This window comes from Schistocerca americana, chromosome 2 (assembly GCF_021461395.2).
Source record: "Schistocerca americana isolate TAMUIC-IGC-003095 chromosome 2, iqSchAmer2.1, whole genome shotgun sequence".
Taxonomy (NCBI): domain Eukaryota; kingdom Metazoa; phylum Arthropoda; class Insecta; order Orthoptera; family Acrididae; genus Schistocerca; species Schistocerca americana.
In genome coordinates this window covers 771,237,466-771,253,007 of record NC_060120.1, presented here as the reverse complement: position 1 = coordinate 771,253,007, position 15,542 = coordinate 771,237,466, and the positions used below count along the sequence as shown (strand labels likewise).

General features: G+C 43.8%; 1 protein-coding gene across 1 annotated transcript in view; it reads left to right on the top strand.

Annotated features, from left to right (window-relative positions):
* LOC124589437 (postacrosomal sheath WW domain-binding protein-like) overlaps positions 1-15,216 on the top strand; it is a 32,378-nt gene extending 17,162 nt beyond the window's left edge. The window contains exons 2-3 of the mRNA XM_047131553.1: positions 11,051-11,159; positions 14,915-15,216. Of these exons, the coding sequence (XP_046987509.1) occupies positions 11,051-11,159; positions 14,915-15,201 (396 nt within the window). The 3' untranslated portion in view covers positions 15,202-15,216. The remainder of the gene's footprint in view (positions 1-11,050; positions 11,160-14,914) is intronic.
* The last annotated feature ends 326 nt before the right edge of the window (positions 15,217-15,542 follow it).

Here is a 15,542-nt window from a genome sequence, read left to right as displayed (position 1 = left end):
ACATGTTCTAATATACACTACTGGCCATTAAAATTGCTACACCACGAAGATGACGTTGTACAGACGCGAAATTTAACCGACAGGAAGAAGATGCTGTGATATGCAAATGATTAGCTTTTCAGAGCTTTCACACGAGGTTGGCGCCGGTGGCGACACATACAACGTGCTGACATGAGGAAAGCTTCCAACCGATTTCTCATACACAAACAGCAGTTGACGGCGTTGCCTGGTGAAACGTTGCCTCGTGTAAGGAGGAGAAATGCGTACCATCACTTTGATAAAGGTCGTATTGTAGTCTATCACGATTGCGGTTTATCTTATCGCGACATTTCTGCTCGTGTTGGTCGAGATCCAATGACTGTTAGCAGAATATGGAATCGATGAGTTCAGGAGGGTAATACGGAACTCCGTGCTGGATCCCAACGGCATCGTATCACTAGCAGTCGAGATTACAGGCATCTTATCCGCATGGCTGTAACGGATCGTGCAGCCACGTCTCGATCGCACCAACAGTTCGACGACGTTTTCAGCAGCATGGACTATCAGCTCGGAGACCATGCCTGCGATTACTCTTGACGCTGCATCACAGACAGGAGCGCCTGCGATGGTGTACTCAACGACGAACCTGGGTGCACGAATGGCAAAACTTCATTTTTTCGGATGAATCCAGGTTCTGTTTACAGCATCATGATGGTCCATCCGTGTTTGGCGACATCGCGGTGAACGCACATTGGAAGCGTGTATTCGTCATCGCCATACTGGCGTATCACCCGCCGTGATTGTATGGAGTGCCACTGGTTACACGTCTCGGTCACCTCTCGTTCGCATTGACGGCACTTTGAACAGTGGACGTTACATTTCAGATGTGTTACGACCCTTCATTCGATGCCTGCGAAACCCTACATTTCAGCAGCATAATGCACGACCGCATGTTGCAGATCCTGTACGGGCCTTTCTGGATACAGAAAACGTTCGACTGCTGCCCTGGCCAGCACATTCTCCAGATCTCTCACCAACTGAAAACGTCTAGTCAATGGTGACCGAGCAACTGGCTCGTCACAATACGCCAGTCACTACTCTTGATGAACTGTGGTATCGTGTTGAAGCAACATGGGAAGCTGTACCTATACACGCCATCCAAGCTGTGTTTGACTCAATGCCCAAGCGTATCAAGGCCGTTATTGCGGCCAGAGGTGGTTGTTCTGGGTACTGATTTCTCAGGATCTATGCACCCAAATTGGATGAAAATGTAATCACATGTCAGTTCGAGTATAATACATTTGTCCAATGAATACCCGTTTATCATATGAATTTTTCCTTGGAGTAGAAATTTTAATGGCCAGTAGTATAATTAAGCCAGGGTGGCATAGTCAAGAGAGACAAACAAAATCAGATAGGCTTCGTCGAACATAACTAAACATAAATTGCTAACTGCAGTGCCTGCGAAGTCATTGTGTGAACAGCGCTACCGCTCATAACAAACTAAGATACATTTGCCACAAAAATATATTTGTGTCGTAACCGCGTTGGGTATCGCTACTGTGCACATATTTAACCAATATGCATCTATATAAAAACGCAGTTAAGTAAAAACTTACAATTAGGAAAAAACTATTCTGAGATTACAAAATTTTATAAGTTCTCGCAGCAACAAAACTGAATACAGTAAAACAGCAAATTAAATTTTAAAATTATTAAAAAGCAGTGGGTAAGTGGTAATATGCGATTGTGAAACCCTACTGCGGCAACTTTAGATAACCAATAACAACATACCCAAGTACAAGCTCAACTCCGTCTACAGTCCCTGGCGAGCCCGTCGGAACCGACCGACCGCCGTGTCATCGTTTGCCAATGGCGTCACTGAATGCGGAAATGAGCGGCTTGGAGACAGAAAAACCGCTTTCCCGGCCGTTGTCAACCTGGACCTGGAACCACTACTACTCTGTCAAGTCGCTTCTCAGTTGGCAACAGGAGGGTGAGTGCACCCTGTCCCAGTCCTCCCACCAACGAAAAATCCCTGGCAGTGCCGGGAATCGAACTCAGGTCCTCTGCATGGCACTCAGCCGCGCTGACCACTCAGCTACGGACACGGACCAACTATAAGTCTAAGGAGCCAACAATATTACATAAAAATGATAAAATAATTAGTGAAACAATCCAGACAGATATAACTTAACGTAGCCTGTAATTCTGTGGATTAACTATAGTGAGGCCGGCCGGAGTGGCCGAGCGGTTCTAGGTGCTACAGTCTGGAAACGCGCGACCGCTACGTCGCAGGTTCGAATCCTGCCTCGGGCATGGATTGTATGATGTCCTTAGGTTAGTTAGGTTTAAGTAGTTCTAAGTTCTAGGGGACTGATGACCTCAGAAGTTAAGTCCCATAGTGCTTAGAGCCATTTGAACCCTTTTTTTAACTATACTGAGTGGTCAGAAAGAGACTGAAAAACTTGTAAAGCTGTTACAGGGCAGTTTACGCTGAAAAATATTTCTTAAGAAAAACATTCGATGTTCTGCCGTTACCGGGTTATTTAGAGTTGAAGTTAGCCGCCGGCCGCTGGTGGCCGAGCGGTTCTGGCGCTACAGTCTGGAACCGCGCGACCGCTACGTCGCAGGTTCGAATCCTGCCTCGGGCATGGATGTGTGTGTTGTCCTTAGGTTAGTTAGGTTTAAGTAGTTCTAAGTTCTAGGGGACTTATGACCTCAGCAGTTGAGTCCCATAGTGCTGAGAGCCATTTAAACCATTTGAAGTTAGCCACTCAGATCTTCGCGCGCGTAAATTCAAGCACTTGCACACGCTAAAATGCGGTAATGTACAGACATCTTTGCGTCTGTGAGTTACCGCTTGTCCAAATGCTCACTACCAGTTAAAATGTGCCTTTTTCGAATGTGATAAATTTGCATTGATGGAAACAAACACTAAAAAATAATTAATGCGTTGTAATGAAATTTCGGGAATACATTAGTGTAAGTAACAGATTTAAGTGATTAACATTGCAAGATCACAGGTTGATGTACGTGCGAGATAAGCCCTTGAAAATGTATAATGATGGTATATTAACAACCGGTGTAACCTCCTGATGTTGATTGCAAGCATCCAAATGTGCATGCGTTGTGTTGTACAGGTGCCAGACGTGGGGTTTGGGATGGAGTTCAGTGCCTGTTGCACTTGATTGGCCAATACAGGAGCGGTCAGTGTTGGTTATGGATGATGCTAGAGTTGTCCGGTGATATGTCATATGTGCTTAACTGGAGACAGATTTGGTGACTGAGCAGGCCAAGACGACATGTCGACAGTCTTTAGAGCATGTTGGGTTACAACAGCGGTATGTAGGCGAGCGCTATCCTGTTGGAAAACAGTCCCTGGGAGGATGTTCATGAATGGCAGCACAACAGGTGGAATCGCCAGATTGACGTACAGATTTGCAGCCATGGTACATGGAGTAACCACTAAAGTCCTTCTGCTGTCATACGAAATCGCATCCCGGACCGTAACTCCAGGTAAAGGCCCAGTGTGTCTAGCATGCACACAGGTCGATTGCTGGCCCTCAACTGGCCTTCTTCTAGCCATCACTGGCACTGAGCAGAACCAGCTTTCATCAGAAAACTCAACAGATCTGCACCTTACTGTCTAATGAGCTCTCGCTTGACACCACTGAAGTCGTAAAAGGTGGTGGTTTTGTCGGTGGAATGCACGCTACATGGCGTCTGGCTCGGAGCTGTTTTGAAGTAACCGCTTTACAATTGTTCATTGTGTCACTGTGGTGCCAACTACTGCTCGAACTGCTGGTGCAGATAAATTATGACGCAACAGAGCCCTACGTGGAACACAACTGTTTTCCTTCTTGGTGAAGCCACGTCACCTCCGGAGGTCGGCCATCTTGCAACCATACATTCTCGTGACCACCACTGTCAGCTACATTCCTGCCAAGTCTTTCTGCAGTATAACGCAAGAAACATCCAGCTTCTCGTAGCCATATTACACGACCTGGTTGAAATTCAGTGAGGTGTTGATAATGGCGTCTTCGTCGCTTCAAAAGCATTCTTGACTAACATCAGCTCACCACGTTCAGTCTTAAATACAACTAACGTTCACGACCGTTACAGCGTGTATTTGAAGCAAAGCTGATTTGCATCCTCATCGTGGCGCTACTGGTGTGAAATATGAATAGACATCACCTTTCCGATATAGAAATAAGCCTAACAACTTCTGTCTATGACGCCAACTCCTTCTTGATGTTGTGCTTTTTTTTTCATCAGTGTAGTTTAGGAAACGAAACGAAGAACATTTTTGGTGAGATTGTCTGTGGCAGGTTGTTTGAATTTGCGCGAACAATCTGATTGGCTAACTTCAATGCTAATTAAATCGTAAACGGGCCAATACATCAAGCTTTTTTCTTATGACTTGCTTTCCAGCACACCCTACCCTGCAACACCCATACATGCTTTTCAGACTCTTTCCGAGTAACCTGTATGAGTCGCCGAGATCTGCGAAACTCGCAGTAGAGCCAAAATATATCTTAGCATTAAGACTTACTGAAAGAAGCAGAGCTAACAGGAAGTACAAGAAAAAGATAAAAATTTAGGCAGAAAGCTGACAAGGAGGAAAACCCCCACCCCTCTACCACTCAAAAAAAAATTAAATAAAAAAACTGGAGCCACTAGGTATGAGAACTCAATAAGACTCCATTCTGACATAATTAAAGTAATATGGGCACAAAGAAAGGCTAGACAAAACTCTGAAATCCCATTTGTTGCACATTCTACAGTCCACTAGGGGCCAAAGGTAAAAACATGAATGAAAACGAAGTAAATGTGATTTACTTCTCATGGTCGGGGTTCATAGAAATTCAGACTTTTTAAAAGACATCATGTTCGTTGTTAACAGTACAAAATTATTTATTTCACTTCACTATCGCAGTTTTGGCCTTTGGACCTTTATGAAGTGGTACTACAGAAGATTTTTCTTCAACACACGTCAGACTTTTAAAACCTTTCGACACGTATACATGTCATCGTCAAAGCTAAGTCTTTCACTTTACGGACACAGTAAAATCAAGCGTGTGCAAAGTTCTGTAAATAGTGAAATGATGTACAGAAACGATGTCCAGAGCTTTGCACAAGATTGATGTTGATGTAAGCCCACAGTGAAAAGGCTTAGCTTTGAAGATGACGTGTATAGACGTCGGAAGTTTATAAAAGTCTGACCTCAACAAACTCTTCGCAATACCTCTTGATAAGAGCCGAAACTGCAATTACTTGTCTCCCATTTCTAAAGCATTTAATTTGTCTCTCAAAATAACTCTTGTCATTGCAGTTAGTCGTTATTTCCTGTTACCTTAATTAGTTTTTTAATTATTGTTATTTACAGGGTGTTTCAAAATGAATAAAAGGGTTTTAAGGCTTTGTAGCATTTATTACGTTCAAAATACAATAATGCATCCAATGAAAGGGCAGCTGAACAGTTTTGTTACATCTGTGCGCAGAGGGATGAGTATGGAACGAACAAGAGTGACTGAATAACATGGTGAGAGTGACAGTCTTCCACGAGTAATTTGAAATAATTTCGGAAAGCTAGTAGTCAATTAGCAATTCCAGTGAGTCTGAGTGGAGACCCTTACAACTATGTCATTATCGTTTGCAGCTGTTACAAACTCTGAGGTCTACAGACTACGCTTTACGTGCCAATGTTGAAAACGGAATATGACGATGAAGATCTTCAGGATCGCGTCGTCTTTAGTTATCAATTGACATTTCACGTAAGCGACAATGTGAAAACACATAAATTGCACATTTGGGGGTCAGAAAATCCCAACGAGAAGGTACAATTGTAACGAGACTGCCATAAATTGCATGATTGTTATGCCATATCCCGACAGAATGTTTACAGATGAAGCAACTGTAGCTGGTGTTTCTTATCTTAATGGCCGGCCGTTGTGGTCGAGCGGTTCTAGGCGCTTCAGTCTGCAACCGCGCTACCGCTACGGTCGCAGGTTCGAATCCTGCCTCGGGCATGGATGTGTGTGAAGTCCTTAGGTTAGTTAGGTTTAAGTAGTTCTAAATTCTAGGGGACTGATGACCTCAGATGGTAAGTCCCATAGTACTCAGAGCCATTTGAACCTTATCTTAATGCGCTAGAACTATGGGTCTTCCCTCGATGAGAAGAAGCTGAATCACAGAACTTTTTTTGGCAGCCACCTCACTGGCGTAACTCAGTACGCCGCTGGTTAAACGAAGTTGTACCACACCGTTGGACGGGCCGCAAGAGGCCGGATGGCAGAACTTCGTTCGCGTGACCTTCACGTTCACACACGATCTGACGCCATGCGACTTTTACTTTTTGGGGGTTCATAAAGGATGGTGTATATGTGCCTCCGCTACCAGCTAATCTACCTGACTTTAGAAACAGCAATGTTGCAACAATTACTTTAGACACGCTGATCAAGGTCTGGGAAGAAATCGCCTATCGAGTCGATTAGCGACGAATGGCGCTCGCACTGAACAGCAAGAAAATCTGTTTGAGTTACTCTTTCATTTGCTTTATTGTTTATAATTGCAAGTAGAATATAATAATTGTTAGACGGACCCGAAATTCAATAATCCTCCGCAGGCCAGGCTATTTCAATAATGTTATTGTCCACAAACCATTGCGTAATCGTCATGCCGATACGAACTATCATTGTCTCCGAACTGTTGCTCTACTGAGTGCAGTTCACAGTGCTGTAAAGTGTTTTCGTATCCTTGCGCATATAGTGTTTTCTTAAGCTCAATAAAGGGGCCACAATCTAAACGGGGGAAACCCCACCATACTTGAACACACCTCCTCCGCACTTTACTGTTGCCACTACGTATGATGGCAGGTAACGTTCTCAAGGCATTCGCCAAATCTTTCCATTGGATTGCCACTCCAAATAATTCATTTACAGTCATTCGTGGCCCAGTGGCGTAGCTCTTTACATCTCCTCCAGCGTCGTTTAACATTGACTACAGAAATATGTGGCCTATCGTCAGCTGCTCGACTATTTAACCTCATTTTTTTTAAATTCATTACGCACAGCTATTATGTTAGCTGGCCTGCCGGTAGGACCTTGGAACTCACGACTAATTCATTACGCTGATTTAAAACGAGTTTTTAATGCCACCGTCCGCAATGTTCCAGGATTCCAGTCGGTCTGCTTAGCCTTGGTTTAGCTGTCGTCATTCCTTCGAGTTTCCACTTCTCAATCGTTTTCACCGCTGGTGGGCGGGGAAAGCTTTAGGCGAGTTGAAATGTCCCTGATGGATCTGTTACTCAGGTGACATCCAATGATTAGTCCAAGTTCGAAACCAGTGAGCCCTACTGACCGACCCATTCTGCTCTTACTGCTTCTCTGCTGGCGACACAATACTTCTCGCCTCCTTTCATACCAGCGGGCCAGCCTCTCGTGACATCTAGTGGTCAATTCCGCAATGCATACGGGTATCCGGATACTTTCAATCAGGCAGTGAAGACTACACCACCGATAACTAGTAGGTAACGTCCACTCTTCATAGAGTGAACGATCTTAGGGTGCTAAAAACGCCATCTCGCTCTTGCACAACGTAAAATTTGTTCTGGCCAAAGCCCAGCGTAATTCTGAGGTTGTCGCTAAAACTCTCGTAATAGTGGACGCGAGCTTGGACATGTCGAGCTGAGAGCAGGGTGGAGGTCCCGCTACGTCGCTAGATCCCTTGTCCTGGTGGTGTATGGAAAGGATAGCTTTGAGCTCCTGCCGGCCGGGATGGCCGAGGGGTTCTAGGCGCTACAGTCTGGAACCGCGCGACCGCTACGGTCGCAAGTTCGAATCCTGCCTCGGGCATGGATGTGTGTGATGTCCTTAGGTTAGGTTTAAGTAGTTCTAAGTTCTAGGGGACTGATGACCTCAGAAGTTAAGTCCCATAGTGCTCAGAGCCTTTTTTTTTTTTTTTTTTTTAGCTCCAAGTCCACAGTGGCCGGTTCCGACCAGCCTCTAGCGTTTGAAAATTTTGCATCTTTTCCAACGGCAGTGCTGATACTTACTGCTACAGTGCAGTTAATAAGTGATCTGGACACCCGTCTCGTCTCTAGATCACTTGAGTGTTCTTCGACTCAATCCTCGCCACATCACCGCTTTGGCTGCTCACCTTTATGCTTCAGTTAGTCCCAATTAAATAACCTAATAGGCATTTGTTCTCAACGTTTAAACAATACAATAATACAAATTCAACCAGAGGTGACAAAAAGGGTTGATCGTCGCCGAAATTTTGTTTGTTCAAAAATGGTTCAAATGGCTCTGAGCACTATGGGACTTAACATCGGAGGTCATGAGTCCCCTAGAACGTAGAACTACTTAATCCTAACTAACCTAAGGACATCACACACATCCATGCCTGAGGCAGGATTCGAACCTGCGACCGTAGCGGTCTCGTGGTTCCAGGCTGAAGCGCCACACCGGCCGGCGAAATTTTGTTTGTTATTACCTTTGAAATCATCTTATTTATTGCCAAGTTAGATGCATTAAACGGGGTGCTGTCTCTTACCCTAAGCTGGTAGTGACCGGAAAGAATTCGATGCCACTCAACGTGTGTGGCTTTCTACTCCCATCAACCCGCCACTTTACCTAGAGCTTATACTACACGGATATTGCAATTTCTTCCAACAGTGTCACTTTAAATCATAATAAAATTACTTTAGGCAGAACGTTAAACTGTGAGAAACACCCGAAAAAGACAGGTGCAGAAGCTATGTCTCACCATCTGCGACTCTTCTGCGTCAATACTACGAACAACACCTTAGGCTCTGGTTTATTCAGTGGCAGAATACTGCTGTCCACATCAAGAAAATAGATATTGAACTAAATAACACAATTCGAACGATTAAGAGCCTACCAGCTACTGGCTACTAGTCCTAAGTCATATACCTCCACCATAACTCGAAAGATAACTTGCACTCCTTAGAAAATTCATAAAAACGAAAAAAATTAACAGTTTTATTTTCATCAGTTCCGTAATAAATTATGTAAATATTAAACGATTCCACTCTAGAAAACCACCATTTTCGGAAGCTATGTGCTTAGAAAATTACGACTTTGATATTATGCAAAAGCAGAAGAAAGTCTGGAAGATACAGGAACTGTGTATCTCAAGAAATTCCGATGTACCTCTGAAAAATCGACTGGCTTTGACCCCCCAAGAAAATTCTGGGTGATTCTAAACGGAATTAGAGGCCATCCGTGCAAACGCGTGGATTCATTATAAAAATAGAAAGTAAACACATCTCCGAAGTGCGACTATGAAGCAGAAAGGCAGACAATACAGCATATAGCGCAGACTTGGCGACTAAGAACCTACACGAAACGATTTGACGACTTCTTGACTGTAAGATAGTTCATTTAACTACACTATTGACCATTAAAATTGCTACTCCAAGATTAAATGCAGATGATAAACGGGTATTCATTGGAGAAATATATTATACTACAACTGACATGTGATTACATTTTCACGCAATTTGGAAGCATAGATCCTGAGAAATCAGTACCCAGAACAAACACCTCTGGCCGTAATAACGGCCTTCATACGCCTGTCATTGAGTCAAACAGAGCTTGGATGGCGTGTACGGGTACAGCTGCCCATTCAGCTTCAACACGATACCACAGTTCATCAAGAGTAGTGACTGGCGTATTGTGACGAGCCAGTTGCTCGGCCACCACTGACTAGACGTTTTCAATTGGAGATCTGGAGAATGTGCTGGCCAGGGCAGCAGTCGAACATTTTCTGTATCCAGAAAGGCCCGTACAGGACCTGCAGCATGCGGTCGTGCATTATCCTGCTGTAAGGTTTTGCAGGGATCGAATGAAGGGTAGAGCCACAGGTCGTAACACATCTGAAATGTAGCGTCCACTGTTCAAAGTGCCGTCAATGCGAACAAGAGGTGACCGAGACTTGTAACCAGTGGCACCCCATACCATCACGGAGGGTGATACGCCAGTATGGCGATGACGAATACACACTTACAATGTGCGTTCACCGCGATGTCGCCAAACACTGAAGCGACCATCATGATGCTGTAAACAGAACCTGGATTCATCCGAAAAAATGACATTTTACCATTCGTGCACCCAGGTTCGTCGTAGAGTACACCATCAAGGGCACTCCTGTCTGTGATGCAGTGTCAAGGGTAACCGCAGCCATGGTCTCCGAGCTGATAGTCCATGCTGCTACAAACGTCGTGGAACTGTTCGTTCAGGTGGTTGTCCCCATCTGTTGGCTCAGGGATCGAGACGTGGCTGCACGATCCGTTACAGCCATGCGGATAAGATGCCTGTCATCTCGACTGGTAGTGATACGAGGCCGTTGGGATCCAACACGACGTTCCGTGTTACCCTCCTGAACCCACCGATTCCATATTCTGCAAACAGTCATTGGAGCTCGACCAACGCGAGCAGCAATGTCGCGATATGATAAACCGCAATCGTGATAGGCTACAATCCGATCTTTATCAAAGTCGGAAACGTGAGGGTACGCATTTCTCCTCCTTACACGAGGCATCACAACAACGTTTCACCAGGCAACGCTGGTCAACTGCTGTTTGAGTACGAGAAATCGGTTGGAAACTCTCATGTCAGCACGTTGTATGTGTCGCCACCGGCGCCAACCGTGTGTGAATGCTCTGAAAAGCTAATCATTTGCTTATCACAGCATCTTCTTCCTGTCGGTTAAATTTCGCATTTGTAGCACGTCATCTTCGTTGCGTAGCAATTTTAATGGCCAGTAGTCTACATTTCTAACCTAGACTTTTTTAAATGAATGTTGTTTTTAGTTTATGTTAATTAATATGATTTGTAACAATGCACTAAAAAAGTAAAATAATAAATAGCTGCTTCATTAAAATAGCTAGATCCAGCGCTGGTCCAACCAGCTTCCGACTCATGAATGTTTCACTACGTACACTGTACTCACAAGCACTAATGGAGATGGCAAGAGTCTCTTTGACTGCACTCTGCACGACATTAAGTTCCTCCACTGAAGGTCGTGTATGCTGTTTGCCCTGCAGGTGCTGTCGGCGCTGATGTACAACGCCTGTGGCAGCCAGTCGGACACATACGAGTATGAAAGCAAGCCAAAGAGGGGCCTCGAAGCTTCTTTAGCGTATGGATATCCAGGTTAGTATCCGCCAAGTACTGATCACAGTGTCTCTGGTCTTAGATAAATAACTAGCGCACTCTGTTACAACAGATCTAAACTTATAACAAGACCATGTTAATTAGCTTTGTCTATGCTAACCATTCTTTGATTCCTCTTGCTCTTAGTCTAATGCGATTTCAGAGCAGCCGTTGGAAAAACGTTCCTCTTGTTTCTGTAATTTCGTATTATTATTATTATCATTATTACAAAACACTCTTGTGACCCATTCTAGAACATTGCTCCAGTATGTGGGAGCCGTACCAGATATGACTTGGTTTTATTACTCATCAGTCTTCTGACTGGTTTGATGCGCCCCGCCACGAATTCCTTTCCTGTCCCAATCTTTTCGTCTCAGAGTAGCATTTGACACCTAGGTACTCAATTATTTTCTGGATGTATCCCAGTCTCCGGCTTCCTCTACAACTTTTGCCCTCTACAACTCCCTTCAGTAACAGACGTCATATGATCCAGTAAAAGACGTCATATGATTAAGTCCTTTCTTCTTCCCAGTTTTTTCCATGTATTCCTTTCATCGCCGATTCTGCGGAGAACCTCCTCATTCCTTACCTTATAAGTCCACCTAATTTTCAACATTCGTCTGTAGCACGACATCTCAAATGCTTCGATTCTCTTCTGTTCCGGTTTTTCTGCTCTACCACCTGCGGAACACAGTAACGTAAAACTGCCAGTAATTTATAGATTCGAACATGGCAGATTAGTCCAGTACATTTAAAATCTGCAAATAAAGATTTGACGTTTTACCAGAAAAGTTTTTAGTGGCATACAACGCTGCGCTCCAAAAATGATAACACATATTTTTCGTTGTTTGAATTGCTCATTTCGAAACCAAAACCAACTTGAAACTCCTGATCATTACACAGAAACGCAGGAGCATAGAAGGGAGAAAAAATAGACTGAAAACATACGCAAGCAACTGCTGACTTCTCACACAATACCATAACAATACGTCTCAGACACTATTGATGTTAAAGTAATAACTAATTTTTTTGCTCTATGTGTTTGGTATTGTCGAGACACATAGCCATTAAATTTTATTCGTTACTTATTATTTTCGTTAATCAGTGTCCTTACATATAACTCTTTTTTCTTTTTGTGGGAAAATTCATTGTGTGCCCTCCTGTGACAGGCTGTTAACACAAAGCACATTTTACTTTATTTCCTCACTCGTCTCTGGGAGGAAGAATCACACCTCTTGCTTCTTTCCTCTATATGAAGGCTGCACTACTCAGTGAGTAAATGTACTAAATTTTTATTACTGATCAGCTAGAACATTATCACCACCGACCAACTATCGACATAAACCCATCCAGGCGGTAGCAGCGTCACCTGCCTAGGAATGGCTGCTAGTGAGACATACGCACGGCGCATGTAGCATCAGTGAGCGAGCTTTCCCTGTGTAGGATGGGGAAGGCGCGCGGTCTGTCTGAGTTCGAAGGAGGCCAGATTGTGACGGTCCGGAGGCTCGGCACGAGCATTTCGGAAACTTCACGACTTGTCGGTTATCCGAGGAGTGCTGTGGTGAGCGACTTCAACACGTGGCGAAACCAAGGTGAAACCTCGTCCAGACGTCGTGGGGTTGAAATGCTACCCCTCATTACAGATGTCAGAGGGACATTAAAGAAATGACTGTTTGCAGTTTTATGTACCTGTACTCAATTAACAGTCATGGGTTCTAAAATATCCGTAATGGATAAGCTTAACAAGTAATTTTGAAACTTTGCATATCACGGCCGATGTGCTTCGCATAACATTTGTCCGTATGACTCAAAAGCCTGACTGCAACATAGAGTATGGAGTGAGCATTGGGATGTGCAGAACGAGAATTCTGTCTGCAACATCTGCTGTAGCTCAAGTCACACAGTTTTGGGATGGCGTATTTTGGCCCGTATAGTGCTTTGCGTATTTTGAGTGTTATTACTTCGCTGCTCCAGATAGATCATATTCAAAGTTAAGGTGAAACATTGTGTAAGTTTGTTACAGACATCTGAACAATCTGATACCAGGAACTGGTGTTAGCTTGAAGAGATGAAGAGTAATACTATAGTGCTTTTTCGCTTCAGCATCATAGCTTAGATTCCGCTTTATTTACGTTTCATTCGGTAATGGAATAAGAACTCACAGTCAACAATATTTTTTTTACAATTTCTATTGCACTTATTCATATTGTCGAATCTCTGTCCTAATTAATTACGTTACAGTGACTATGTAGACGGCGCCGAATTGTCACGAAAAAACAATGCACTGAAACTATGATTTGCACCACCTGCTTGTCCATTAATATTTTCAATGCTCTAATTTCACAGTAACAAAAAGAAGTGACAGCCAACAATACTTTTATACGTTTTCTATTGCACTGATTCATATCGCCGAATCTGTTCCAATTAATTGCGATACAATGACACTGTATAGAAAATTGTAATCATCATTTACTTCAGCCTTTGTCCCACTTCAATGTGGGGTCAGTCCTGTTACTATGGAATTGGCAATGTTAGCGTCAGAGGGTGGCCAGATGCCCCTCCTGTCGCCTACCTACACCCCCTGGGACAGAAGTAGTGCACCCCAGCTGTCTGTGTCTGGTGTCAGCCATGAAATAGTGTGAACGTTTTCAAATGTCGGCGAATCGTGTAAACGAGGCAGGACATGGGGACCACCCCGGTATTCACCTAGTGAGATGTGGAAAACCGTCTAAAAACCACATCCAGGCTGGCCAGCACACCGGCTGTCGTCGTTAATCCGCCGGGCAGATTCGTCCCAGGGCCAGCGCGCCTACCCAAGTCCAGGAAGCAGCGTATTAGCTCTCTCAGCTAACCTGGCGGGTCTCTGCATAGAAAATTGCATGATGCAAAAATGTTTAGATACACACAAGGGTTTGAGAATGCGCATAAATCAGAGGAAATTAATCAGTCACGCATAAATTTTATCTGCATATGAACATAGCAACAGTATATACACACTGACTGGCAGTTTACTCAAACACGCTTGCAAATTCATCTAGCACTTTTCTCGGAAACACATGCCATAAATCACAGAAATTATCTCTACAGTACAAGACTTTATAATCCATGTCTCGATATTTTTCAAAATATAAAGTGCCTCATATCAATATGACATTTATAATCATACATTCTTTGTATGTACGTATGAAAAGTAACTGGTCCTCTTTTAACATACTTCACATCCGTAGCAACGACAGTATTGCACCATAGCTGATCTAAAACTCAAACGTGCAGACGTGAATATCAAACAAGGCGAGTACATACGATATTCAAGTTGAGCTATTACCGCAAATTATAGTCAAGCAGCGTCGTCCCAAAATCATGTGACTACCTGATGTGATGTCGAGAACATGCACAGTAGAGTGTGCTCACTCTATAGATATTTACACTCTATGGATTGTAAAAAAGATATTACCTAACAAGCAGGATTATCAGTGTATGTGGTATATCGTACATCAACACTAGCCACTAAGTCCCTGAGGCATACTAATCATTGTAAAATTGATGTATTCTTAGAAAATTATTATAACGAAACAGATTTTAAACTACATCTGCAATTACGTCGTCCATTGATCTCATCGCTTTTCTTAATAGTCAGACCGCATGTGATACGGCCGTGGCGGCGAAATTTTCAACAGCTGGGGTTTGAGTGATATTTCACAATGATATCCCAATTTTATGGTCGCTACGAAGTGAGGGTGTATTTTTGTGTGCAGGGGTTGCAGTACCCGCGGCGGGTTCGTTGGTGCCTGCGCGGGGTTACTTCTTCCCAGGACCGCACACCGCTCCGCAGTTGCCACTGCAACAACCGCTGGCAACTTCCCATCCTGGCCACTACGCAGCGCCGCCATCGGCGCCTGGTGCTCCCTTCGCCCTCTACCCGGCGCCACACGTCTCGTACGCGGCTCCTCCAGTGCCTCGCTACGTTAGGAGAGCAGTGCACAAGCCGCAGTACTTGGTTCTGAGACCAAGACACAGATTTATGGTCGCCAACGAAGAATGAATGTTACAAACCTCATAAATCACATACTATTTATTGAACTCATTTTCGTTACTCTGCTGAATGTGATAGTAATGATGTAACATTTTTATTTTATTACATTAAATTATCTTACACAGAACTTGGTCAGTCTTATTTCTACAAAGCATATATTTAAGGTAATGTAAATAGTCAGTAACGAAACAAATTTGCGTTTGGAACCCTGAGCGAGTTCAGTCACTGTGAATGAAGGTAAAGACGTCGAACTGGCAAGCTCGAGATGACTCAGTGGAGTTCAAGAATACTGCTGCTGTAGCATTGGCAGAGAAGGTTGTAGGTTATGGTATACTACAGACATAATTATT